The sequence below is a fragment of the Saimiri boliviensis genome, chromosome 1 (genome assembly GCF_048565385.1).
Source record: "Saimiri boliviensis isolate mSaiBol1 chromosome 1, mSaiBol1.pri, whole genome shotgun sequence".
Classification (NCBI taxonomy): Eukaryota; Metazoa; Chordata; class Mammalia; order Primates; family Cebidae; genus Saimiri; species Saimiri boliviensis.
Genome location: NC_133449.1, coordinates 115,834,579 through 115,861,172, shown reverse-complemented (window position 1 = coordinate 115,861,172; position 26,594 = coordinate 115,834,579). Strand labels below are relative to the sequence as shown.

Here is a 26,594-nt window from a genome sequence, read left to right as displayed (position 1 = left end):
TTGGGTAGCGCCGGGGAACACGGTAGAGGGGGCATGCCGGGAATTGTAGTCCCTTTAGGAAACCAGCGTCTTGATCACCGTGGCTTGGCTCTGTACCTTAGGAGGAGATGAATGGAAAGCGGCCAGCGGAGCCCGGCCCAGCCCGGGTGGGAAAAAAGGGAAAGAAGGAGGTGATGGCGGAGTTTTCGGACGCTGTCACGGAGGAAACCTTGAAAAAGCAGGTGGCTGAGGCCTGGAGCCGCAGGACGCCGTTCAGTCACGGTAACCGGGTGCTCTCAGGGAGGGGCCGCCACTCAGGGGTCTGGGGACCTCTGAAAAAGCCCTGGAACTCGAACCCTGGCAGCGGGGCAGCAAGGGAAGAGGCTCTCGGAGGACTTTGGCCACCTCCGACCCTCCTGCCTCGGCTGCTGCTCTCTTTCACTCCAAATTCGGTTTGAATTTAGTAAACCTGAGAAGAGGGAGAAATGGAGGCCGGAGAGCTTCGGGAAGCAGAGGGTATGCAAGTGATAGTTGCATTCTGGATTCTCAGATTACCGAGCTAGAATCCTCTCCCCTGATTGGGCGTCGCCGGGCAATGGAGTTAACTTTATTAAACTTCAGTTGCTTCCTAAGTAAAATGGGATAGTTAATAGCACGTACCTCAGAAAGATGGTGAATGGAAGCAATAAGCTAATGCTTGCAGGCTTCAGTAGATGTTTCCCTGAGTAAGGCCCAATACACGTCTGGACAAATACAGGAGTGGTTGATGTCATTTGTCGTGCAAGGGCATTGCTCGGCTGTCCCAGGAGAGTCTAGCCAGACCATTTGCCATGAGCTGCCAGCTCGGCTCCCGAGTTTTCTCGTCTTTACGCGCCTCTAGTTTGACTACATGATGTATGAAAATAAACACGTGTTGACTAAGGAAAGGAGGCTGCGTTGAACGATTCCAGCCTCAGCTTCAAACATCACCTTATGTGATAGGAGCTCTGCTTTGTATGCCTGGCATCCCCTTCTAGAGTTTCCTGTGATTTTTCTTTCTGTTGTCAAGTGCTTTGAAGACGAAGGTCCTGGGTGGATGCCTATGGAAAATGATAGCTTAGTGTTTAAAGTGCAAGCTCTGTACTCTCAGTTTCTTAATCTGTAGGTTGGGGAGAGTGATAATATCTCCCTTAGAGCTGTCGAAAAGATAAAATGAGATAATGCATGTAAAGCACCCCAGGGCCTGGGACCTGGTAGGTGGTAGTGATGATTAGCAGGATGGTGATTTAGAAGCAGTGGATAAATGTTGGGGTAGAAATCAAGGAATTAGAAGTGGTTATGCCTGAACTGAACTGATTTTTTTTTTTAAGTACAGTAGGTAGTAAATGCCTCTGACAGTAACTTGGGAAAAGAAAGGAAAAAATCCATAGATAATGTTTTCCTTCCAACAGAAGCCATTGTCATGGACATGGACCCTTTTCTTCACTGCATGATCCCAAACTTCATCCAAAGCCAAGACTTCTTGGAAGGGCTTCAGAAGGAACTTATGAACTTGGATTTCCATGAGAAGTATAATGATTTATATAAGTTCCAGCAGGTATTTATTTCTTTGCTGCATTAGCTATTCCACCTTGGAAATTATTGTCTGTAAAATCATTCAATACCTTTAGACTTGAGGTTTTAGGATGGGTTTGCCTTGAAGGGTCCTTACTGACATTATTAAGAGCATGCTTTCATTTAACCAAGCTTACTGAGTGTGAACTATGTGTTAAGGGCTATAATTATTATACGGAAGCCTTAGACAGTGCCTCCTCTGTAAGACTTTAAAATCCAGTGTTTAAAGTGCAGGCTCTGTACTCTCAAAGACTTCTCAGTTTCTTCATCTGCAGGAAGGGAGAGAGTGATGTCTTCCCTAGGTACACAGATTTCTGTGGGTCTCATGTCTTTGCCTCCTCTTGGATATCTAGTAAGTGTCTGACACTTAAATTCAAAACTAAACTGCTGGTCTTCTCTAAATTTGCTCCACCTTCAGTTTTCCCTATCACAGTTAAAAGCAACTTGATCTTTCCAGTTGCTCAGGCCAGAAATAATAATGGAGGTGAAAGTGATGATTACAGAGATAGTGAAGAAACAAATTAAGCCGAGGAGGAAGTATGTTATAAACAAAGGGGTTAAGGACATGTGGGTAAGTGGTATAATGAAGAGAGTTGTGCATTGGGAGATAATTACCATTTAAAATTTTGAGTTCAGGCTGGGCACGGTGGCTCATGCCTGTAATCTCAGCACTTTGGGAGGCCAAGGCAAGTGAATCACCTGAGGTCAGGAGTTCAAGACCAGCCTGGTCAACATGGTGAAACCCCTTCTCTACTAAAAATACAAAAATTTTCTGGGTGTGGTGACACTCACCTGTAATCCCAACTACTTGGGAGGCTGAGGCAGGAGAATCACTTGAACCCAGGAGGTAGAAGTTGGAGTGAGCAGAGATCACACCATTGCACTCCAGCCTGGGTGACGAGTAAAATTCCAGCTCAAATAAAATTTTCAGTTTATGTCTGTTTCAGGTGGCTTGATGTATTACAGTATGCTCTACATTGCAATAGGACAAAGAGTTACATCCATTCTTTTTTTTTTTTTTTTTTTTTTTTTGGCGGACAGTTTAATTGGGCAGAAAAGACTATCTCTTTTTCTTTTTTAAAGGTTGATTTTTCTACTCTGGAAGACACATCCCAGTCTAGGTACAGAAGTACAGGTCATTGGTCTCCTCAGTTTGGGGGTATATCTTTTAGTACATGTAGAATATCACTCTTAGAAATTCTTGAAAACCTCAGGGACATCTTTGCTTAAAAAAAAAAAAAAAGATGAAGATTATTTTTGTTTTTTGTTTTTGCATTTTTCCATTTTATTTTATTTGGGATAAGACAGTAAATAAGAGATTTTCTTATTCTTTTACGTTAGAGCTGATTGGTCCAATGGATGTATCCTGACCTTCCCCAGATCTTCTGTCTTTGGGCCTTATACACATGACTGAATTAACCAGGATAAATACATGAAACATATGACTCTTAATAATTCAGAAAGCCAAAAACTAAACGTTTTTCCACGGTAAGGTTGCACAGGTTAATTAAAAACCACAGTTGCCTGCCATTGTGATTATCACACACTTGGCCTCTTGTTAATTTAGGACCATATGCTTCTGATTACTAAAATTGAAACATCAGAATGATTTTTACTTAATGCAGTTTGGAAGATTAAAAATACTGGAAGATAAAAGGCAAAATAATAAAAAGAGCCTTGGGTGACTAAAAAAAAAAAAAAAGGAGCACCCATTACTTTGGATCCACATGCAAGTTTGGTAAAACTCTACTGTGAATACTATTTTTACTATTAATCCCTTTTGGACAGGAACTCTTCACCCTAAGACAGTGGATATAAAATCTGGTTTCATTCTCCTGCCCCTTTAATCCTCATCCATACCCTTTCCTTGCTTGTGGTATGAATTGACTTGGTAATTGGATCTCTGACACCTTCCAACTCCCATAATCAACTTTGTCATTAGGAGTTGCCCAATATTATGTATTTTTTAAAGCAAGCATGATTGAATGCATACTTTATGCCATGCTAAGTCCTTTATATTTAGTTATTAATCCTCAAAACAATCCCATGAAAGAGGTACAGTACTATACCTGTTTTACAGTTGAGGAAACTCTATCAGTTTTTGTTTCCCTCTGAATCATTCCCTTCAGCATACCAAAAAGAAAAGAAGCTGTTAGTTCTTCTTATCATAAGAAAAAATAAAGTTCTTGACCAAATTTTCCCTTCAGCTACCACCCCACTGCTGTGCTCTCTTCTCAGCAGAATTTCTTATAAGACTTGTCTGCACTGTGTCAAATTCCTCTCCTGTGAGTCTCTGGTAAACCCATTTTAATCAGGCTTTCGCTTGTGCTACTGTACTGAAACTATACTTGTCAAGGTCACTGATAACCTCCACATTCCTAAATCTGATAATCAGTTTTCAGTCCTTCCTTGGCTCATCAGCAGCATTTGACCTACTATATCACTCTTTCCTCCTGGAGACATTTTTTTCGCTTCATTTTCAGGTTACCATGGTCTCTTGGTTTCTGTTCTTCCTCAGTGGCCATTTCTTCTTAGCTTCCTTTGCTAGGTCTTCCTCTTCCACCTGACATCTTAATGGCAGAATACTCTGCATCCTAATGCTTAGACTCCTTCCCTAGGTACACAGATGTCTATGGGTCTCATGGCTTTGCCTCCTCTTGGATGTCTAATAAGTGTCTGACACTTAAGTTCGAAGTTAAACTTCTGGCCTTCTCCCTCTAACTCTGCTCCACCTGCAGTTTTCCCCATCATAGTTAATAGTAGCTTGATCTTTCCCAGGGCTCAGGCCAAAAAGGAGGTCATCCTTGATTCCTCTTTCACCTTATCTCCAGACCATCGTGAAACTCTGCTATCTCTACCTTCCAGTCTGTCGTGAAACTCTGCTATCTCTACCTTGAAAATACAGTCACCCCACATGACGTTTTCTGTCAGCAGTGGATACAGTAGTGATCCCATAAAGTAATGCCTATTTTTCTGTACCTTTTCTATATTTAGATATGTTTAGATACACAAATGCTTCTATTTTCTTGCCTATAGTATTCAATAGAGTAACATGCCAGCTTGTTTGTAGCTTGGGAACAATAGGCTATACCATATAGTCTAGATGTATAGTAAGTTATACCATCTAGATTTATGTAAATGCACTCTGATGTTGGAACAACAATGAAATTACCTAACAACAAATTTCTCAGAATGTGAGTGGCGCACCGCTGTATATCCAGAGAAGCCCACTTCTTACTGCTTCCACTGCCAAAGGCCAACCCCTGGTTCAAGCCATCTGTGTCTCCCCAAGATTATTCTATTTGTGTATCAACCATTTTCCCTTCTACTGTTGCCTGCTCACACAGTCATTGAAGTCATTGTGTTATTTTAAAATGTAAATGGACCCAAGATAATTAAAAACATGTTCACATAAAAACTCGTACACAAATGTTTGTAGCAGTTTTACGTATAATAGCCAAAAAGTGGAAACTATTCAACTATGAATAAACAAAATGTGGTATACCCATAGAATGGAATACAATTTAGCCATTAGAAGGAATGACATACTGATACTGCTACAACATAGATGAACCTTGTAAACATTACGCTAAGTGAAAGAAGTCAGATGCAAAAGGCTACATATTGTATGATTCCGTTTATGTGTAATGTCCAGAATAGGCAAGTGGTTACCAGGGGCTGCAGGGAGGAGAGAATAGGGACTGACTGCTTAAATGGGCACAAAGGTTTCTTTTTGGAGTGTTAAAAAGTTTTGAAATTAGGCCGGGTGTGGTGGCTCATGCCTGTAATCCAAGCACTTTGGAGTCCAAGGCGGGCGGATCACCTCAGGTCGGGAGTTCAAGACCAGCCTGACCAATATGGTGAAACCCCATCTTAAAAAAAAAAAAAAAAACTTTTGAAATTAGGTGGTGCTAATGATTGCCCAACAATGTGAATATACTAAAATCCACTAAATTACACACCTTCAAGTGGTTAAATGGTAAATTTAATCACTTGAAATTATGGAGATATTATGTGTTATGTGGATATTGTCTTTAAAGAATGTTATTTCTCAAAAACTCCAATGACTTTTTTTTTTTTTTTTTTTTTTTTTGCTTAGATATAATCAGGTGAAGCTTCTCATTTCTTTGAGTCAAAGCCAAAGTACTTAAAATGGCTTTAAGTCTCCTACTGCCCTCCTTCTCTTTCTCTGCTCTTGCAGTAGCTTGAATAGGCCAGGCATGCTTCATGCTCAGGGCCTTGAATGCTCTGTGCCTTGATATTCCCTTGCCACACTTCCCAGCCTTCTTCAAGTCTTTGTTTCAACTCCTTGAAGTCTACCTTAGCCATCCTGATTATAATTGCAAACCACTCCCCAGGCTCAGCACTACCCATTCTTATTTTCCTGGGATTTGTTTTCCCCTTGTGCACTTCTCACCATCTTTATACTAATCTGCTTTTTGTGTCTGTTGTCTGTCTCCCTTAACAGGCATAAGAACTAGACTATTACAACGACTTTGTTCAGTGAATACAGCACAGAGGGTAGTAACTTGCCAAGTCACAGAGCCATCCAATGGAAGGGACCTGTATTAAACCTAAGCAGCCTGGCTTCCGAGTCTGGGCTCTTACTGTCGATGCTAGGACCAGAACACTCACTAAACTGCTCTCCTTTGTGTGTTTCTTATGTGAAGGAAATCCCTTTTTTTTTCCCCCTCTCTTTTCATGTTCCAGTCTGATGATTTGAGGAAGAGAAGAGAGCCTCACATCTCTGCTTTAAGGTAAACAAGTAATCATATTTGTTGTGTACCTAACATGTGCCAGGCCGAGTAGTAAGTTCTTTAAATGTTACAACATTGTGTATGTTATATAATCCTTGTTGACATCGTTAACCCACTTTGTAGAGGAGGAAAGAGACTGAGAAATTAAGTTTGCATAGCTTAAAATTAAATCCGTCTCTCATTCCAAGGCCCAAGTTCTCAGTGATAAAATGTTCAGCCTTGATAGTTATCAAGGAAACAGAAGTTAACACTGGAGATAGCATTTTTCACATGTTAGGTTGGTAATTAAAAACAAAAACCCTAGTGTCGACAGGTATAGATCAGTTATAGATACCTTTATACACTGCTGCAGTCTTTCTTAGAAGATGGTTTTGAAAGATGTATCAGAACCTTTGAAATTATGGATATCTTTGTTGTTGTTGTTGTTGTTGTTTGGAAATGGAGTTTCACTCTTGTTGCCCAGGCTGGAGTGCAGTGGTGCAATCTCAGCTCACTGCAACCTCTGCCTTCCGGGTTCAAGTGATTCTCCTGCCCCAGTCCTCCAGTGTAGCTGGGATTACAGGCACCCACCATCATGCCTGGATAATTTTTTGTATTTTTAGTAGAGACAGGGTTTCATCATGTTGGCCAGGTTGGTCCTGAACTCCTGACCTCAGGTGATCCACCCGCCTCAGCCTCCCAAAGTGCAAGGATTATGTAATATGGGTGAGCCACCATGCCCAGCCAAAAATATGCATATCTTTTTGTGGAATAATTTCACTTATAAGAATTTATCCTGAGAAAATAAGGATATGCTCAAAGATTCCATTAAAGATTATTTATTGTAATATTGTTTATAATACTGAAAAAGTATATATAAATTTAATGGCCTGTGGAGATTTAAACCTAATAGTACAAAACAAAAAGTGGAAACTATGTAACCATTAAATATGATCTATATGAATTTTGACATATGAATATTGTCATTACTCTATTTTCTCAACTCTAAGAAACTTTTAACTTTATTTTTTTGAGACAGAGTCTCACTCTGTTGCTGGAGTACAGTGGTGCAGTCTCGGCTCCACAACCTCCGCCTCCTGGGTTCAAGCAATTCTCCTGCCTCAACTTCCTTAGTAGCTGAGACTGCAGGCACACGAGAGCATGCCTGTCTAATTTTTGTATTTTTAGTAGAGATGGGGTTTCACTATGTTGGCCAGGCTGGTCTTGAACTCCTGACCTCGTGATCCACCTGCCTCAGCCTCCCAAAGTGCTGAGATTACAGTTGTGAGCCACCGCTCTGAGATCTAGTGTCTCACACAATCACTTTTGTGTACTACTTTAAATGACAGCATTTTTTTCTTAGTGATATATAAAATAATGATACACATTTTTGTCAAGAGAAAAAAATAAACGGTACACGCAATTTGATGGTTCATTGGTTTTTTCTGACCAGTAGATTCACGTCATGTTATCTTATTTTACAAAGAGATACACACACTTACATTTGGGTGTACAATGATAAATATTTGGAAAAATAGAGTATTTAACTCTTGCTAGTAGGAATACAGATTTAACAGTTTTTTACTTACATGGGATTTTTTCCTAGTTTTTTTGTAATGAGTACATGTTGCTTTGTAATAGCTGTTTTTCATCTATGTGGCATAAATTATTTATTCTCGTTCTATTTTTTCTCTGTAGCACTTCCATGTATGATAGGCAGCCTACACAGTTTCTTTCTTCTAAATCCTGAACTATGGCTTGTGTGTTAGCTGTAACACATTATGTTTCATATTTACTTAGACTTTTTCCCCCCTAAAGACAGGTTATCATGCATTAAGGCATTACTCCTTAGTTCACAACACCACTCTGCTAAGCATTTCATGTGGGACTGAGTTACATTCCACACAGAAGGCTTACAGCCAGATGGTGAGCTAGCGGCAATTCCTTAATCATTACAGAAAGCTGATCTTTTTATTTCCTACTTGGGTTCTGTGAGTTCCTTCATGAATACAATTAACAAGTGCTAACAATGACAGAAAATAAGCCTGTCCTTGTGACACTACCATAGAATTGAGTAGAAGAGCTTTTCTGGAATTTGTGGAAGCTGATGTTACCAGTAAAGGATTTAAGACTATTAGTTGTTTAGAATATCAAGAGTTTGAAGAAATATTTATCACTCACGTTATCTGAAGCCTGGTTCAGCCGTTTGCTGTCCTGATCCATTCTATATAATTTGCAACTCTGCCTTTAAAAGTTAACATGGCACCTCTGGGTGGACTGACTGAGCACAATTATTTTATGGAATTTTTTTAAGCTTATTCACAGCTGATAATGGAATTTTTTTTGTTTGGGTAGTATATAATATAAAAAGGTATTTGGTAATGAAATCTTGGAGATCAACCTGGAGATTTGATATTTAGTTATAAAAAGGACAGTTGTATTTTATGGTAATTTCAGTTAAATGCATTTGGAGTAGGGTGATCCAAAAAATATTAAGTATCTTTGTAAGCATAATTTGAACTAATGTAAATCTTTTAAAAATGTTTTTAATTCCTTGGGGTTAATAATTCATAATTTCAAAGTTGATTGGCTGAATGAGTTATAAATTGTGTTCAAGAGATTTCTAGGTAGAGAGCCAGGAAATGTTCACCATCTCCTATTGGTATCCTGTTAGCATCAGAACTTCTATGAAGGATTTTACTCATTATTATGCATTTAATTCAACACTCACCATTATTGCCATTTAAAGTTGTTTTAATCTTCTAAACAGTGCCACCTAAGTGTTCATTAAATGGTGGTACTAGTATTAATGCTTGTGATTTATAATAAATGTATATTTGGTCTTGGTCTCTATTCCTGGCACAGATCTCTGACCTCCTGCAAGGGAAGAGGGGCTGGAGGTTGAGTTAATCACCAATAGCCAATCACTTAATCAATTATTCCTTCATAATGAAACCTCCATCAGATACCCTAACCAAAGGAGTTGAGAATTGCTGAACCCATGGAAGTACTGGGAAGGTGGTATAACTGGGGAAGACCATGGTGTGGAAGCTCCACACCCCTTCCCCGTATCTCACCCTATGCATCCCTTCCATCTGGCTATTTCTGAGCTGTATCCTTTTATAATAAATGAGTAATCTAGTAAACAAACTTCTTCTGAGTTCTGTGAGCTATTCTAGCAAATTATCAAACCCGAGGAGGCAGTAGTGTGAACTTCTGGTTTATAACTATTTGGTTAGAAGCATATAGGTCACAACTTGGACTTGTAATTCGTATCTGAAACAGTGGGGGGCAGGGCTGGTGGTGGTGGTAGAGGAGAGGTCACACTGGGGGCAATCTCATGGGACTAAGCCCTTAACCTGTATTAACCCCTGGTAGATAGTGTCAGAATTGAATTGACTTTTGAGACACTCAGCTGGTGTCAGAGAATTGGTCAGTGTGTGGGGAAAAGCCCACATATTTGGCATTGGAAGTGAAGTAAAGTGTGTAAAGAAAAACAGTTGAAGCTGGGCATGGTGGCTCACACCTGTAATCCCAGCACTTTGGGAGGCCGAGGTGGGCGGATCACTTGAGGTCAGGAGTTGGAGACCAGCCTGGCCAACATAGAGAAACCCCATCTCTGCTAAAAATGTGAAAATTAGCTGGGCATGGTGGTGCATGCCTGTAATCCCAGCTACTCAGGAGGCTGAGGCAGGAGAATTGCTTGAACCCAGGAGGCAGAGGTTGCAATGAGCCGAGATCGTGCCACTGCACTCCAGCCTGGACAACAGAGCAAGACTCTATCTCAAAAAAAAAAAAAGAGAGAGAAAGAAAGTTGAGCTTTCCATTTTAGTGCTGAAAAACATGTCTGAAAATCAGTAACTTGGACTAGAACATTGGTGTGATGGGTTGCTATGACAAAGGCTTTGGTCTTTGTCACTGCTGCCATGATAGGGCATACTTTAAATTTAGGAGGAAGAAAATACTGAGAAAACATGAACCGTTAAAACAAATAAGCCGCAGTAGATAGAGATTTACATTCATTTTTCTGGGAACATTAGACTTAAACTATGCAAATTTGAACTGAGAAACATTTCTCAGAATGTCTCAAATGAGATCTCAGGATGTATCTCTTGAATAAAATGTGATCTCCAGGAAAGAAAAGTTGTGACCTAGGTCCAAATAGGGCCCACATTGTGGCAGCATAACAGGTTTTCTTTTGTTTACATTTCTAGGAAAATTCTGTTTGAAGATTTCCGGTCCTGGCTTTCTGATATTTCTAAAATTGACCTGGAACCAACCATTGACATGTCCTGTGCTAAATATGAATTCACTGGTAAGGAAGTTGAAGGCCTGATGTCTATAGGATTTAAAGGCTTTAACTCAACAGTAATGGAGAGACGGTATCTGTGTACCAAAACACTTGACTGAATGTCCCTGCAAAGCATCCGGATCTTCCTGATAAAGACACAGTTCACAGACAGAAATACCCACCTTATAAGAAGGCATAAGCAGTGGTTGGTTGTCTTTCAGAATATGATGAAAGCTACTGACCATATTTTCAGCAAAATGCCCATAATCCACATATATACCAACTGTGCATACAATTATCAAGAAATTGAGAGTGATACATAAACTCTATATTCTTAGACTTCCTAAGGAACAACCATCTCCTTCAACGCCATTTTCCCTTTTCTTTTTTATTTTGAAGTAAATAAGTGAATACGTTGTTTTTTTTTTTTTTTTTTTTTTTTTTTTTTTTTGAGACGGAGTTTTGCTCTTGTTACCCAGGCTGGAGTGCAATGGCGCGATCTTGGCTCACCGCAACCTCCGCCTCCTGGGTTCAGGCAATTCTCCTGCCTCAGCCTCCTGAGTAGCTGGGATTACAGGCATGTGCCACCATGCCCAGCTAATTTTTTGTGTTTTTAGTAGAGATGGGGTTTCACCATGTTGACCAGGATGGTCTCGATCTCTCGACCTCGTGATCCACCCGCCTCGGCCTCCCAAAGTGCTGGGATTACAAGCTTGAGCCACCGCGCCCGGCCGTGAATACGTTTTTATTTTTATTTTTATTTTTTTTTTTGAGATGGAGTCTCACTCTTGTTGCCCAGGCTGGAGTGCAATGGCGTGATCTCGGGTTAGTGCAACCTCCGCCTCCCAGGTTCAAGCGATTCTCCTACCTCAGCCTCCTGAGTAGCTGGTGTTACAGGCATGCACCAGCACACTCAACTAATTTTTTGTATTTTTAGTAGAGATGGGGTTTCACCATATTGGTCAGGCTGTTCTCAAACTCCCAACTCAGATAATCCGCCCGCCTCGGCTTCCCAAAGTCCTGGGATTACAGGCATGAGCCACTTTTTTTTTTTTTTTTTTTTTTTTTTGGCAGAGTCTCACTCTGTCTCCCAGTCTGGAGTGCAGTGGCATGATCTTGGCTCACTGCAGCCTCTGCCTCCCAGGTTCAAACAATTCTCCTGTCTCAACCCCGCATGTAGCTGAGACTACAGGCGTGTGCCATCACAACTGGCTAATTTTTGTATTTTTAGTAGAGATAGGGTTTCAGCATGCTAGCCAAGATGATCTTGATCTCCTAACCTTGTAATCTGCCCATCCTGGCCTTCCAAAGTGCTGGGATTACAAGCATGAGCCACTGCGCCCAGCCAAGTGAATATATTCTTAAAGGAAAAAACAAACAAACAAACAAACAATATCGCAATTATATGGTGTAAACCATGATAGCTTTCTTCACCTTCTCCCTACCTCCCTGCCTCCTCTTCTCTTGTCACCACTTTGGGGTACATCCCTCCGTTTCCTTTTCTCCACATAAATGGTTTTTTGGATACATACTTGATTTTTTACCTAGAAGGAAAGGAGTTACCTTTTTTAAATTTTACTAAATAATTATTTGAGTGTGCTCTCATACACTATCCTGGAAGTATAGATTGCTCACAACTTTTAGAGGATGACTTGGTGATACACAGGAAAAGCCATATGGCGTATCTTCATTTACCATCATATACTTTCTTTTGTTTGTTTATTTGAGACATAGTCTTTCTCTGTCATCCAGGCTGGAGTGCAGTGGCCCGATCTTGGCCCACGGCAACCTCTGCCTCCTGGGTTCAAGCAATTCTCCTGCCTCAGCCTCCTGAGTAGCTGAGATTACAGGCATGTGCCATGACCCCCGGCTAATTTTTGTATTTAAGTAGACATGGAGTTTCACCAGTTGGCCTGGTTGGTCTTGAACTTCTGACCTCAAGTGACCCACCTGCCTCACCCTCCCAAAATGCTAGGATTACAGGTGTGAGACATCATGTCCAGCCAATATCTTTTCTTTTTACTTTGAAGTAATTTCAAACTTGCAGAAAAGTGGCATACATAGTACCAATAATTTATTTTTTCCAGTTTTACTTGAGAGTAGGTTGTTGGCGTGATGTTCTATGACCCCTGAATACTTCAGTAATTTCTACAAGGACATTCTCCTACATGATAGTCATGAACCATTAGAATCAGGAAATTCATGTTGATGCATTATTCCATGTCAATGGATTATCTAAGTTCCAGGCTTCCTTCAGGTTTCATTATTTGGTCCTTTATAGCAAAAGGATCCAGTCAGGATTGCACGTTGCATTTAGTTATAATATTGTCTCTTCAACCTCCCTCAATCTAGAATAGCCCCTCCATCTTTCCTGGACTTTCATGATCTTTATGCTTTTGAAGATGTACAGATGAGTTATTTTGGAAAACTTTCCATAGTTTGGGATGTCTGATGTTTTCTCATGATTAGATTTAGGCCATATATTTTTGGCAGGATTACAGAATTAATAATGTGTTCTTTTCACTGTTATCAGGTGGTGCATGGTTTCAGTGTGTCACATTATTATAACTTTGATCACTTGATTAACGTGGTAGCTGACATCAGGTTTCTCCACTATTCTTGTTCCCTGTCAGTATGTATTTTATGGGGAGATACTTTAAGATTATGTAAATATATCCCATTTCTCATCAAACTTTGATTCGCTTATTTTAGCATTCTCTGATGTTTCTTACTAAATTATTACCATGAAGGTTGCCAGATGCTGATTTTATAACACAATCATCTCTCTACAGTTATTGTCATTCTACTCTAGACAAGACTTTTCTCCCTATTTATTTATTCATTCATTTGTTTATATTGGTATGGATTTATGGATTGCTATTTGTGTAATGAGCTGTTATCAGTTACTATCATTATACTGATGCTCATATTTTCCCTGATTTGACCAAGGAGAGCTCTTTCAAACTGACTTCTGTTTCCTTTTGCTATGTCCCTATCATTCTTTTTTTTTGTCTTACTTTCTGCAAAATAAGATTTTCCACGTTTATCTTGTATTTTCGATGCCAGGATCCTAAAATGACCTGGAGTTGGCCATTCTTCCAAAGAACGCTGGTTCGTTTTAGTGAAGGATGATACTTAACAATCAAGATCTGGACTCTTAAGTGTCTTTGCAATTAGAGTGTCACTGCTCCCAGACCCTTTCAGTGTAAAGAGATGGTGAATAGCTGTATACATGTACATACACACACACAGATGCACACACGTACATTTATATTTAGAATATATATATTTTTTCAGACTGAGTCTCTCTCTGTCACCCAGGCTGGAATACAGTGGTGTGATCTTAGCTCACTGTAATCTCTGCCTCCTGGATTCAAATAATTCTCCTACCTCAGACTCCTGAGTAGCTGGGATTACAGGTGTGTACCACCATGCCCTGCTAATTTTTGTACTTTTAGTAGAGATGGGATTTTGCCATGTTGGCCAGGCTGGTCTCCAACTCCTGACTTCAGGTGATCTGCCTGCCTCGGCTTCCCAAAGTGCTGGGATCACAGGCATGAGCCACCATGCCCAGCCTGTATTTTACACACACACACACACACACACACACACATACACAGACATATATATATATATATGAGAAACTGAATTCACATAGATTCCTCGAGTTCCAGTTGAACACCACAGGGTTCATTCTAGATTTCTGCTTTTCCATATTTATAACTCCCTTCTTGAATAGTGAGAAACCTGGCTCCCATTATCTTCAATATATTTATTTATTGAAACAATCCATCCATGTGTAGTTGGTTGCAGTTCACCGTAGCCTTTCCTCCCTCTCAGCCTGCACAGATGCCTATCTTGCTAGCCCCAAGACATGGCTTTTAGAAGTTTACCCAAGAAACGAATGGGAACAAGTACAAAAAGATCCATGTACAATAATGTTCATTGAATTAGTCTTTATAATGGCCAAGAAATGGAAACAACTTAATTAACAAATAGGAAATCTATTAAAGGAGGAAGTAGGTAAGTTCATAATCTATATAGTAGAATAGCTGCAGCCATTAAAAGTGATGCCAAGTGTGTATATTGATAGGGAAGGATACTTGCCATGTAATTTAAAAAGCAGGCCACAAATAGCCACTGTCAGATGCTATTTTTTTTTAAAGTAAATACATATATATAGGAAAAATACTGGAAGATGATATGCAAAACTACTGTCAGTGATTATATCTGGATCTAGTTATGTGCTCTTTAGCATTTTTAGAGTTTTCTATATTGACTTACTGTTTACTTATAAAAGAGGAGAAATAAGTGTCATTTTAAAGCTGAAGGACATTTAAAGCTGGAGCTGACATTACAGGTGAATGTCAAATGGACTGATATTAAATGTAGAGTCAGATGTCAGCTGGTCACTATCTGCAGGGATCTAAGGTATACATTAAACTATTGCAGATGCCCTGCTGTGCCATGATGATGAGCTGGAAGGGCGCCGTATCGCCTTCATCCTGTACCTGGTTCCTGCCTGGGACAGGAGCCTGGGGGGTACCCTGGACCTGTACAGCATTGATGGTAAGACAAGTACAAGTGCATGCACTTCACCACCAGTGGCCACTTCGGAGTTAAAGCTGAGTTGATTTAGTGAATACCTAAATTGAGTGAATACCTCAAGAGGAATAAATGCCAGCCCTGACAGCCACCTCTTTAACTTGTACTTAAAAATTACTCCAACAATAAATTAGAATCTGTTTAAGATGAGAAATAGTCAGACCCAGCTTCTGAATACTGACTGTGGAAGAGTAGAGTGCATATAAAGCTGCGTGTGGCTATGAATCTGCCTGGGCCAGTCCATTTGACAGAAAAATCAAGGTTTTTTTTGAATATCTAGCACCAGAATTTGACTCCAGGAAGCTTCGAGAACTTATTCAGACCCTTCTCAATAATAGACAGATGTTGTAGTAAGAACAGATGCCCTTTAGTCAAACTCACAAGTATGAGTGAAGCAGATAGAAAGCGTGGCATTTCAGGGTCTGAAGAGCACATCTAGATGTCCTCAGAAATGAGATTGTCAAGAGTAAAATGAGGCATCCTGGCAGTGGTTAATGGCAATGAACCACACTTATGGATGTGTTCTCTCCTGGTGCAGAACACTTTCAGCCGAAGCAGATTGTCAAGTCTCTTATCCCTTCGTGGAACAAACTGGTTTTCTTTGAAGTATCTCCAGTGTCCTTTCACCAGGTAAAGATTGTAAACGACAAATAGAGTACCAAGGATTATGCTTTTTAATCACCCATTACCCAAACATGACAGCTCCATCGACTTGTTATCTGATGTTGTTTTAATACTTAGCATGGGGGGCCTTGAAATTAACATGCATTGGCTGGTAATCCCCCTTACTCTTCGTGTTGATGTGCTGCTGTGCTTTTCCTTTCAGGTGTCTGAAGTCCTGTCTGAAGAAAAGTCACGTTTGTCTATAAGTGGCTGGTTTCATGGTCCATCGTTGACTAGGCCTCCCAACTACTTCGAACCCCTCATACCTAGGAGCCCTCACATCCCACAAGATGTAAGAATTGCTGATAGCCTTGTCTTAGGAACTATAGCATATCATTTGTTTCTCCAATTTTAAAGTTAGCTGTTTCTATTAATGAAACTGGACTTTAAACTTGAGCTTGCCCCTTTCCACTTTCCTTTTTCTGAGACAGAGTCTTGCTCCCTCGCCCAGGCTGGAGTACAGTGGTGCAGTCTCGGCTCACCACAACCTCCACCTCCTGGATTCTCCTGCCTCAGCCTCCCCAGTAGCTGGATTACAGGCACTCGCCACCATGCCTGGCTAATTTTGTATTTTTCAGCAAAGATAAAGTTTTACCATGTTGGCCAGGCCGGTCTCAAACTCCTGACCTCAGATGATCCATCCACCATAGCCTCCCAAAGAACTGAGATTACAGGTGTGAGCCATTGAGCCATCCTCCCCTTTTCTTAAATAAACTTTTGATGGTATCTTTCTCAAGCAGAATTTTCTAGTATGTTATGTTTAATAGGAAAAACTTATAAAATAAGGATTTGCCTGTATTTTATTAGTGTGAAATGATATTAGAGCACAAGCAATAGGAATTATTAACTCACATTTTGCATCTGCTGCCTCTTCGTAAGCATGAGATTTTGTATGACTGGATCAACCCTACTTATCTGGACATGGATTACCAAGTTCAAATTCAAGAAGAGTTTGAAGAAAGTTCTGAAATTCTACTGAAGGAGTTTCTTAAGGTAGGCTAGCGTATCTTGTTCTGAATATTTTGTTTGGCATGTAATTTTGCTTCCTGAATGGGTGAATAGGCATCACTGCGGAGCTTTTGTTTTGTTCCTGATTAGAATGTTTATGTCATTCCCTCTTCAAATAAAATATAGAAATGATGATAACACTAACATTAGTATCAGTGTTATGCTTAGTGGGTTAAGAATCCCTTGGGTATTCCCCAGTTCTCTAGAGTCTTAAAGACACACACATTCACACACACACACAGAAGCTTCCATCCTCAGAAGTTGTGTGTAGTTACCTTTCTATTCCTCTAACAAAAATGGTGCATCTTACTACTTTTAAAAATAGATTACTAATAGGTCAATATCTGTTGATGAATGTTTGACAGTGATGAGGCAGCTTGCTATAAGTGGAAAGAGATCAGAAATCAGAAGACTGGCCAGGCGTGGTAGCTCACACCCGTGATCCCAGCACTTTGGGAGGCCGAGGCAGGCAGATCTCTGAGGTCAAGAGTTCGAGACCAGCCTGACCAACATGGTGAAACCCCATCTCTACTCAGAAAAATACAAAAAGTAAAGTAGCCAGGCATGGTGGCACCACCTGTAATCCCAGCTACTCGGGAGGCTGAGGCAGGAGAATCACTTCAGCCTGAAAGGTAGAAGTTGTAGTGAGCTGAGGTCGAGCCATTATTACACTTCAGCCTGGGCAACGGAACAAGACTCCATCAAAAAAAAAAAAAAAGTAGCCAGGCGTGGTGGCTCACACCTGTAATCCAAGCACTTTGGAGGCCAAGGCGGGCGGATCACCTGAGGTCGGGAGTTTGAGACCAGCCTGACCAACATGGTGAAACCCCATCTTTAAAAAAGAAAAAAAGAAAAAAAAAAAAAAAGTAATCAGAAGACCAATTCTCATGCCCTGCTTTTGTGGTTTTACTAACCTGGGCAGATCACTCAGTCACTCTGGGTATTTATTTTGTCTTTAATTAAACTGGGATTCATACCTGCCTTGCCTTTCTCACAGAGTTGTTGTGAGGGCCAATACGATAACTTGCTGGCATGACACTTCACAGTTGACTGTGGGTCCCAGGCAACTATGGTCCCAAGAGCTGTTCCTCCATGAAAAAAGGTTGAGAGACTCTACATTCTGTCTCTCTCTAGGAATTTTATAGCTGACTTTAGCATATAAGATTTTGAAAAATATTATAGTAAATAAACTGAATACCCTATTCAATTGAGTTTACCTAAACCATTCTATGGGATCTTTCCTTTTTCACGTATTTATAGCTGATAGGACTGCTTGGGAAACTGCATTAAACAAATAAATAGAAAGCCTCTTGTGGAGAATATTTTAATAGATTAACCAGCTTCCTTATGTCATACCTAACTTTTTGAATTTAGAATGCTTATTAAATTAGGGGCCTAGAGAATCTGAATTGTTAGAGGTTTTCCAGTAATGACCTTGACTGTAATGCAGTTTAATTTTTATCCTCATAACATCTTGTGAGTTGTATTGTGGTCTGTATTATGATCCTCATTTTATAAATGAAGCAATTTGGGAGGCTGACATAAGATATATAACTACTTAAGAGAATGGGCCATAATGGGCACTCAGATCTCTTGGCTAAAGCAAGCTGATGCTGTATCCAGTCTTTGCCCTGGCTTCACCACAGTAGGAGTAGGGGATCTTGTATGACAGGAGTGAGAGGCGGCAGGGTGCAGTGGCTCATGCCATTAATCCCAGCACTTTGGAAGGCTGAGGTGGGTGGATCACCTGAGGTAGGGAGTTCAAGACCAGCCTGACCAACATGGAGAGACTCCGTCTCTACTAAAAATACAAAATTAGCTGGGCATGGTGGTGCATGCCTGTAATTCCAGCTACTCAGGAAGCTGAAGCAGGAGAATCGCTGGAACCCAGGAAGCACATGTTGCAGTGACCCAAGAGCACACCATTGCACTCCAGCCTGGGCAATAAGAACAGAAAAAAAAAAAAAAAGAAAGAAAAGAAAGGAGTAGACTCAACTGCCCCTTTTAGGAATCAGCCAGATTGATGTTTGGCAGAGCTGCTGTACCTGCCATACCAGTGTGGGGTAATAGGGAGATTTGCTTACTGCTTCTTTATTTGCTCATTTTCTAGCCTGAGAAATTTGCGGAAGTCTGTGAGGCCTTGGAGCATGGAGATGTGGAGTGGAGCAGCCGAGGTCCCCCGAACAAAAGGTAGAACCCGTCATCTGAGGTATTTGCTTCTGCATTCAGCACCTATAACATTTTTTATAACTAGTAAAATGACCAAAAGCCTCAAGGAAAAATACACTGAGGTGATGACAGGCAATTCATGAAAGAAAACAAAATAGCCAACAGGAGAAAATACACAATCATGGACCAAGGCTCACACCCAAAAACAGGACATCTGCCCTAATGATGTTTTGTTCTCACGGACATCCAGTAGCAGGATGTCCTACAAAATCCTAACAAAGTCTCACTATTGTAATAACTTGTTCTTTAGTAAGCTGGGCCAAGATTTAGGAAGAGAGTTACAAAGCTAAGGATTAGCTTTTATTCCATCAATGATTTTGTATCTGTGGCTTTGATGAACAACTTGACATTGCTGTGTTTCAGGTTTTATGAGAAAGCTGAGGAGAGTAAGCTTCCTGATATATTGAAGGAGTGCATGAAGTTATTTCGCTCTGAGGCACTATTCTTGCTGCTCTCCAACTTCACCGGCCTGAAGCTTCATTGCTTGGCCCCTTCGGAAGAAGATGAGACGAATGACAAAAAAGAGGAAGAAGCTGCCTCTGCTGCTGATAGCACTGAAGAAGGGACTAGCCGTAGCCCTCCTGAGCCAGAGAATAATCAGACAGCCGTCAGCAACAATTGCCAACAGAGCAATGACCAGACAGACCCAGAGCCAGAGGAAAATGAAACAAAGAAAGGTAAGCTGTTATTAGGATTTGTCCTTACTTACCATTAACCATTCAAACACTTATTCATTCAATAAACATATCTTGAGCATCCACTATGCCCTTGAAGAGCTAAGAACAAAACAGACAAGGTCTCTGGTCTTTGGGAGCTTATATTCTAGAAGAAGAAGACAGAGATGAAATTTTTTTTTTTTTTTTTTTTTTTTGAGACGGAGTTTCGCTCTTGTTACCCAGGCTGGAGTGCAATGGCGCCATCTCGGCTCACCGCAACCTCCGCCTCCTGGGTTCAGGCAATTCTCCTGCCTCAGCCTCCTGAGTAGCTGGGATTACAGGCACGCGCCACCATGCCCAGCTAATTTTTTGTATTTCTAGTAGAGACGGAGTTTCACCATGTTGACCAGGATGGTCTCGATCTCTTGACCTCATGATCCACCCGCCTCGGCCTCCCAAAGTGCTGGGATTACAGGTGTGAGCCACTGCGCCCAGCAAGATGAAATGTTTACATGAACAGCAAGAAAACATCAAGTAATGATAAGTGCTATGCAAAACATTGTAATAGTGTTATATGACAAGAAATGACTGAGTAGCCTCTTAGGTGAATGGGTCATCTAGAAAAGTCTCTCTGAGGAGCACCATTTAAGCTTAGATCTGAATATAAAAGCCTAAGAAAACTTGCTTGAATTTGGACAAACAAGTAGAAGGAAATTATTACATGTAGAAGTTTAATCATCTACAAACAAGACGGAAAAGAGAGAAATAGAAGAAATGTAAGAGGTAGCACTCCTGTGAAAATATTGGTACCATTAACTGAGCAGCTACAAATTCAGCTTAGCTGTTTTCAGCACTTACTTCTATGTCAGATGAGAACATCTGTCACCCATTTTACCACTCCCTGCTTCCACTCAAATGTCCTGAGAACCCTGTATAGTTAGGAGAGCAAAGACAGGGTGAATACCTATGGGAACAAAATTGGTGGTTTGAGATGCTAACTGAAAGCAACATAACTCATTCTGTGGCCTTCCAAAACCGACTGCCCAGTCACTTTGTCCACTGCAGATATTTAGAAAAACCAGACCCGGGTGGCTTTTTCTGTGCTATTTTAATACACAGGGTAGCCTTTCTTTGAAAGATTAGTTTTCCTTGTTATCAATTAACAAGAAAAACTAATCTTTCAAAGAAAGACTACTGGCATTTATGCCTAGACCCTTAGAGGAACCAGAGTCAGTATCCATGGAGTCTCAGTCTCAAAGGGATTTTTTTAAAAACTTGTCCACTATTATGTTTCTTTCTTTTTTTTTTTTTTTTTTTTTTGAGACAGGGTCTTGCACTGTCACCCAGGCTGAAGTGTAGTGGCACAATCATGGCTCACTGCAGCCTTGACTTCCTGGGCTCAAGCAATCCTCCTGCCTCAGTATCCCAAGTAGCTGGGATCACAGGCATGTGCCACCACATCCCAGCTAATTTTCTTGATTTTTTTTTTTTTTTTTTTTTTTTTGGTAAAGATGGAATCTTGCCATGTTGCCCAGATTGGTCTCAAACTCCTAGGCTCAGGTAATCTTCTCACCTTGGCCTCCCAAAATGCAGAGATTACAAGTGTGAGCCGTCATACCTGGCCAAAACTTGTCCACTTCTATACCTTTTTTGGTTTCATTTTTATGGGAACCTGCAACTTGGGATAAAATCTGTATGGGCAGCCAAAAGGTGCTCTATTCCACTGTTGAGCACTTACTGTATACAAGGGGCCCTGGGCCAAAGCAGAGTAGGGAATACAAAAGTGAATGAGAAAAGTCACTGTTTACAAAGGTCACCATCTCGAGGAAAAGGTATAAAGCTTAGCAAAAGGTATAAAATAGCTGGGCATATGATAGCAGTGCTAAACATCGGCAGAGCGAGGGCACATCTAGTGAGATAACATTACAGACCTGATCATTTTAAGATGTTTTTAAAAAATAAAAATAACACATCAATTTCAGAATGTTTAGAAAACAAATAAGTAAAAGAAAAATAATAATCATCTACAGGTGGCCATAGTAGCATTTCAAATATATCCTTCCACTGTTTTTTTGCCATGTAGACATAACATGTATACACATATGGGGGTTATATTTTTACACATGTATTTTTAATGAGACTATATCATATATATTGCTCTGTAATCTTTTTTTCCACTTAATATAAGCCTCTTTCTCACCCTTTTACATCCTTTGTAGCAATAGAACAGGTTTGGACACCCTCTTCACTTAGGAAACCCTTCCACCAAAGCAGTTTTACATGTGTCTGCTTTCCAACATTGCATTTCTAGAAGCTTTTGTTTCAAGAATGTATGCCACAACTAAGTTGTGAAAAACACTGTTCTCCAGTATAATTTTTAATGCCTGCAATCTACTGGATCAAATGACCTTAACCAGTCCTGTGTTGAACATTTAGATTTTTTCAGTTTCTTCACTGTCATAATAAACAATGCATTCATTATGTCTTCAGAATGCTTCTCAGAAGTCCAGTTGATACATCAAAATTTTAAGGCAATTGCTCAAAATTTTAAGGCAATTGCCAAGTTGCCCTCCCCAAAACTCTTGTCAGTCTGCACTCCCACCAGCATTGTACATGATGATGTATTCATTCTTCCTAGCAGACTAACTACCATATTTTCTTTTTCAGCTTGCTTATTCTTTAGGTGAAAATAGCTTTTGCCTATCATTGACTAATGGTGTATGGTTGTATATTATGATTTTTTTTCATGAATTGCCTGTCATTACCTCAGGGTATTTTTCCTTTGAGCTTTTTGTCATTGTATCTGTTATAAAAATAAAAAAATATTATTTTAAAAAAAAATGTTACATATAAGAAAGAGTATTAAACTTTTTTTTTGCAGGGGGGCGGTGGAGTCTCGCTCTGTCACCCAGGCTGGAGTATAGTGGTGATTTTGGCTCACTGCAACCTCCGCCTCCAAGGTTCAAGCGATTCTTGTGCCTCAGCCTCCCAAGTAGCTGGGATTACAGGCACACGCCACCATGTCCGCTAATATTTTTGTATTTTTAGTAGGAATGGGGTTTTGCCATAATGGCCAGGCTGTCTTGAACTACTGACCTCAGGTGATCTGCCTGCCTCAGAGGAGTATTATTAACCTTCTGTTCAACACGTTGTAATAGTTTGTTTTTAAATTTTGTTCAGCATGGTTTAAATTTTATAAAATATTTTAGTAATCAGATCTATCTTTGCCTTTCCTGGTTTCTACTTTAGATAATGACATGCTGAGAAATCTCTGCTTAAAGCTTAGATAAAATAATATTCCTGTTTTATTTTTTATTTTTTTGCAACTAGACTTCTTTTCCATCTGAAATTTATTATAGAGAGAAATTAAAATTCAACTTTTTTACTCCAAAATGGAGCTGGTAATTTCTGACAATCTTTTATAAAGCTGAATTGATTCAGCCAAAGGTTTGTGGGAATGATTACCCTGTATTGCCATTTCATTTCTTATTAACATTCCCTTGCAATCTAACAGTTCTATCAAGGTTATTTTTTAAAGTTTCTGGCCCTTCTTTTTTTTTTTCTTTTTAGAATCAAGTGTTCCCACATGCCAAGGGGAACTGAGGCATTGGAAGACTGGTCACTACACTTTAATTCATGACCATAGCAAGGCTGAATTTGCCCTAGACTTAACTCTCTACTGTGGGTGTGAAGGTAAGAGAGAGGAAAGCAAGTAGTGAATTATTCCTCATAGGAGGGGCAGTCTCTTTTGAGGGACGCTTTGCAGCTGAATCAATTCGTAAGTAATTTCCTAGTTCAGAATCTCAGATCACGGGATCTCAAAATCTAAAGGATTTTGGGGGTCATGAATTCCAGTCTCCTAGGATTTATATCTGTGACTTGACTAGGGAATGGAGAGATGGACCTTGTCATAATTTTCCTCTAAGTGTGCTCCCAGATCTGTAGATTTTATGTAATTGCCCTTCCGGGTATATTTAGCATTTAGTTCTCTCTTAATTTTCTTATTCAAAGTTTATTGAAATAAGTCTGCATTTCAGTTCAGCTGTCTCAGGAAATTAGGCATTTAGGGGAAGGGAATCCATGATAAACTAGATGATAAATTCGAGCTCACAAGTCATAGAATCAGTTACTGCTGAACTCCTAGATCCCCCACTGTTAAGCATATTGGCATCAGTGGTTTCAGCAGGTGATGCAACTCTTGCAATAAGAGCTTTCTGAGTGCCATTTGTTTTTTCTCTTGTAAGGCTGGGAGCCCGAATATGGCGGTTTTACTTCTTACATTGCCAAAGGTGAAGATGAAGAGGTAAGTTTATTCTGATTGATAGCAAACTAATCCTTTTTAGTTATTGAGAATGCTTTCATTTTTCAAAAACCCAGTTTTTATGACCTTCCACCAGTGTCTTTAGCTGATAAGTCTCTGTTGGTCTGCCTGGCAGTGGTTCTGATTTCTAGTAGAAAATACTCAACATGAAATAAAGGATACTCAGTAACCATTTATTTTACCCTCCTGAGAAATTCCAAATTAGGAGCCATGTGGTACATTCCCACAAATCTTACAATGTAGTAAGAAATAATTGCAATATGCTGGAATAGGACTTACTGGAAAATGGCTTGACAGCCACCCCTAGTAAAGGTGCATTCAGAGGACCGCTTTATCCCCAGATTAAGTACTTGATATGGAAACTGGCTGTTCCATGGTTAATTGTCCAATAGTTGAGAATAAGTTCTGTGTTCTGATGTGTCATTGCATTTGTCTTATTTCAGCTGCTAACAGTGAATCCAGAAAACAATTCTTTGGCATTGGTCTACAGAGATAGAGAGACTCTGAAATTTGTCAAGCATATTAACCACCGAAGCCTAGAACAAAAGAAAACCTTCCCAAACAGAACAGGTTTCTGGGACTTTTCATTCATCTATTATGAATGACAGCACTGGGCAAAGCTAAACAAAAATGTGACCCTTCATCAGTACTGGGAGGTCTGGAAGAGCTAAGCATGGAGTGAAGGAGAGCTACATGGTAGCTTGCCTGACAATGTTCTTAAAACTGGTTGTCCTTTACTACGACTCATAATGATTGTCCTCCACCTAGACCTTGAGCTTGGAGCTACAAATTTCTCTCTCGATTAAAAAAAAAAGTTGGCTTTTTTTAAACACAGAGTCCTGACTTCAGTGAATTTTTAACTTCAATGTTTTTTGTTTTTATTGTGGCAAAATATTTATAACCTAAAATTGACCAACTTACCCATTTTCAAATATGTAATTTCAGTGGATTAAGTACAGTCTCATTGTTGTCCAGCCATCGCCATCATCCATTTCCAGAACGTTTCCGTCTTCCCAAACTCTGTGCCCATTGAACAATAACTCTGCACCCCCACCTTCCTCTCGCAACTGCCATTCAACTTTTTGTCTCTATCATCAACTTGACTACTCGTATTTCTCATATCAGTGGAACCATACAGTATTTGTCCTTTTGTGACTTTATTTCACTTAGCATAAAATCTTTAAGATTCATCCCTCTTTCCAGTGTTTTGGTTTTTTTAGAAAAACTCATAAATGATAGCAGATTTTGTTCTTCTCAATCATGCTGGTTTAGAAGATTACAGAGCCTTACATCCTGATCGTGCTGGGCCTTCGAATTCTGACACAGTGAGTCATCACATTTTCTCCCACTGCCTGTGGCCTTGTTCCACCACGACACTCACAGGACAATGTAGGCTTAGATGATGTGTAGTATTACTCCCTTGGAAAGGGTCTGGGCTACCATCACATGCCCCAAGAAACTTCCGGTCGGTAAAGAAGATAGGCTGCTTATTGCCATGTGTGGTCACTTCCGAGTGCCCACTGCCTTTCCATCCTGGAGTTGTGGCCTGTTTATAAGTAAATGATTCTAGCCTCACATGTTGCTTCTGTTTTCTAAATACTGTAGGGTCAACTATGTAACTAATTGCTTTTTATTTTAAGAGACTGAATGCTAAAAAGCCATATCAGAATGCCAAGAGGCTGTACATCTTGTTAATTTTTTTTTTTTTCAAATGTTCCAGGGAGTTATATCATTACCTGTGTGGGTATGCCTGGGTGGATGAAAGATGCTGTTCTCATGCCATCCCAATACAGTCTCCTGTTTCCTCTTTTTTTACATTTATTTTTAGCTTTTGCAGTAGCTTCTAGCGTGGGTTTTACTAATTAATACAAAAAGCACTGGGCCTTTAAACTTCTTAACCACTCTTCTCTTTCATCTCCTAAAACTTTGGGTATTCATTCTTTTCTGAAGTTTGCATTTAAGTGAAAATGAGTTTTGCTTTGTCTTTTAGTTTCAAAAAGGTTTAATTATGCACCCCAGCCAGTTAAGAAATGTTTTAGCAGGTATGCCCTTGATATGGATATTTATATACTTTACGCATGTAATATTAGTTCTGTAATTGTACTGTTATAAAACACTAATTTTTAAATGATGAGATAAAATGTCCAGAACTAGTTCTTACATTGTCTTCCTCTCTGCATATGGTAATAAACCATTTTACACGATACTATTTTGGAGACCACAGTTTTTTTGTTTGTTTGTTTTTGAGACAGAGTCTCACTCTGTGGCCCAAGCTGGAGTACAGTGGCAAGATCTCGGCTCACTGCAACCTCTGCCTCCTGGGTTCAAGCAATTCTCCTGCCTCAGTCTCCTGAGTAGCTGGGATTATAGGCGCCCACCACCACACCCAGCTGATTTTTTGATATTTTTAGTAGAGACAGAGTTTCACCATGTTGGCCAGGCTGGAGACCACAATTTTTTAACCACAGCGTAACAACACTCAAGTGGGATTGCAAATACTTTGTTCCTAATGG

The 26,594-nt window shown here is 40.0% G+C and overlaps 1 protein-coding gene across 1 annotated transcript; it reads left to right on the top strand.

Annotated features, from left to right (window-relative positions):
• Nucleotides 1-24: 24 nt before the first annotated feature.
• Nucleotides 25-26,287, top strand: OGFOD1 (2-oxoglutarate and iron dependent oxygenase domain containing 1). The gene is made up of 13 exons (XM_003943456.3): nucleotides 25-261; nucleotides 1,410-1,555; nucleotides 6,283-6,329; nucleotides 10,523-10,623; nucleotides 15,052-15,168; nucleotides 15,743-15,834; nucleotides 16,031-16,159; nucleotides 16,747-16,860; nucleotides 18,986-19,065; nucleotides 19,468-19,781; nucleotides 23,331-23,453; nucleotides 24,005-24,063; nucleotides 24,525-26,287. Exons 1-13 carry the CDS (start codon nucleotides 108-110, stop codon nucleotides 24,684-24,686), a joined length of 1,638 nt encoding a protein of 545 aa, XP_003943505.1. The 5' UTR covers nucleotides 25-107; the 3' UTR covers nucleotides 24,687-26,287.
• Nucleotides 26,288-26,594: the final 307 nt, after the last annotated feature.

Coding starts and splice junctions, on each gene's coding strand:
- OGFOD1 (XM_003943456.3), top strand. CDS start 108: ATGAATGGAAAGCGGCCAGCGGAGCCCGGCCCAGCCCGGGTGGGAAAA. Junction 262..1,409: donor CAGGACGCCGTTCAGTCACG/GTAACCGGGTGC, acceptor TCCTTCCAACAG/AAGCCATTGTCATGGACATG. Junction 15,835..16,030: donor CTCCAGTGTCCTTTCACCAG/GTAAAGATTGTA, acceptor TTTTCCTTTCAG/GTGTCTGAAGTCCTGTCTGA.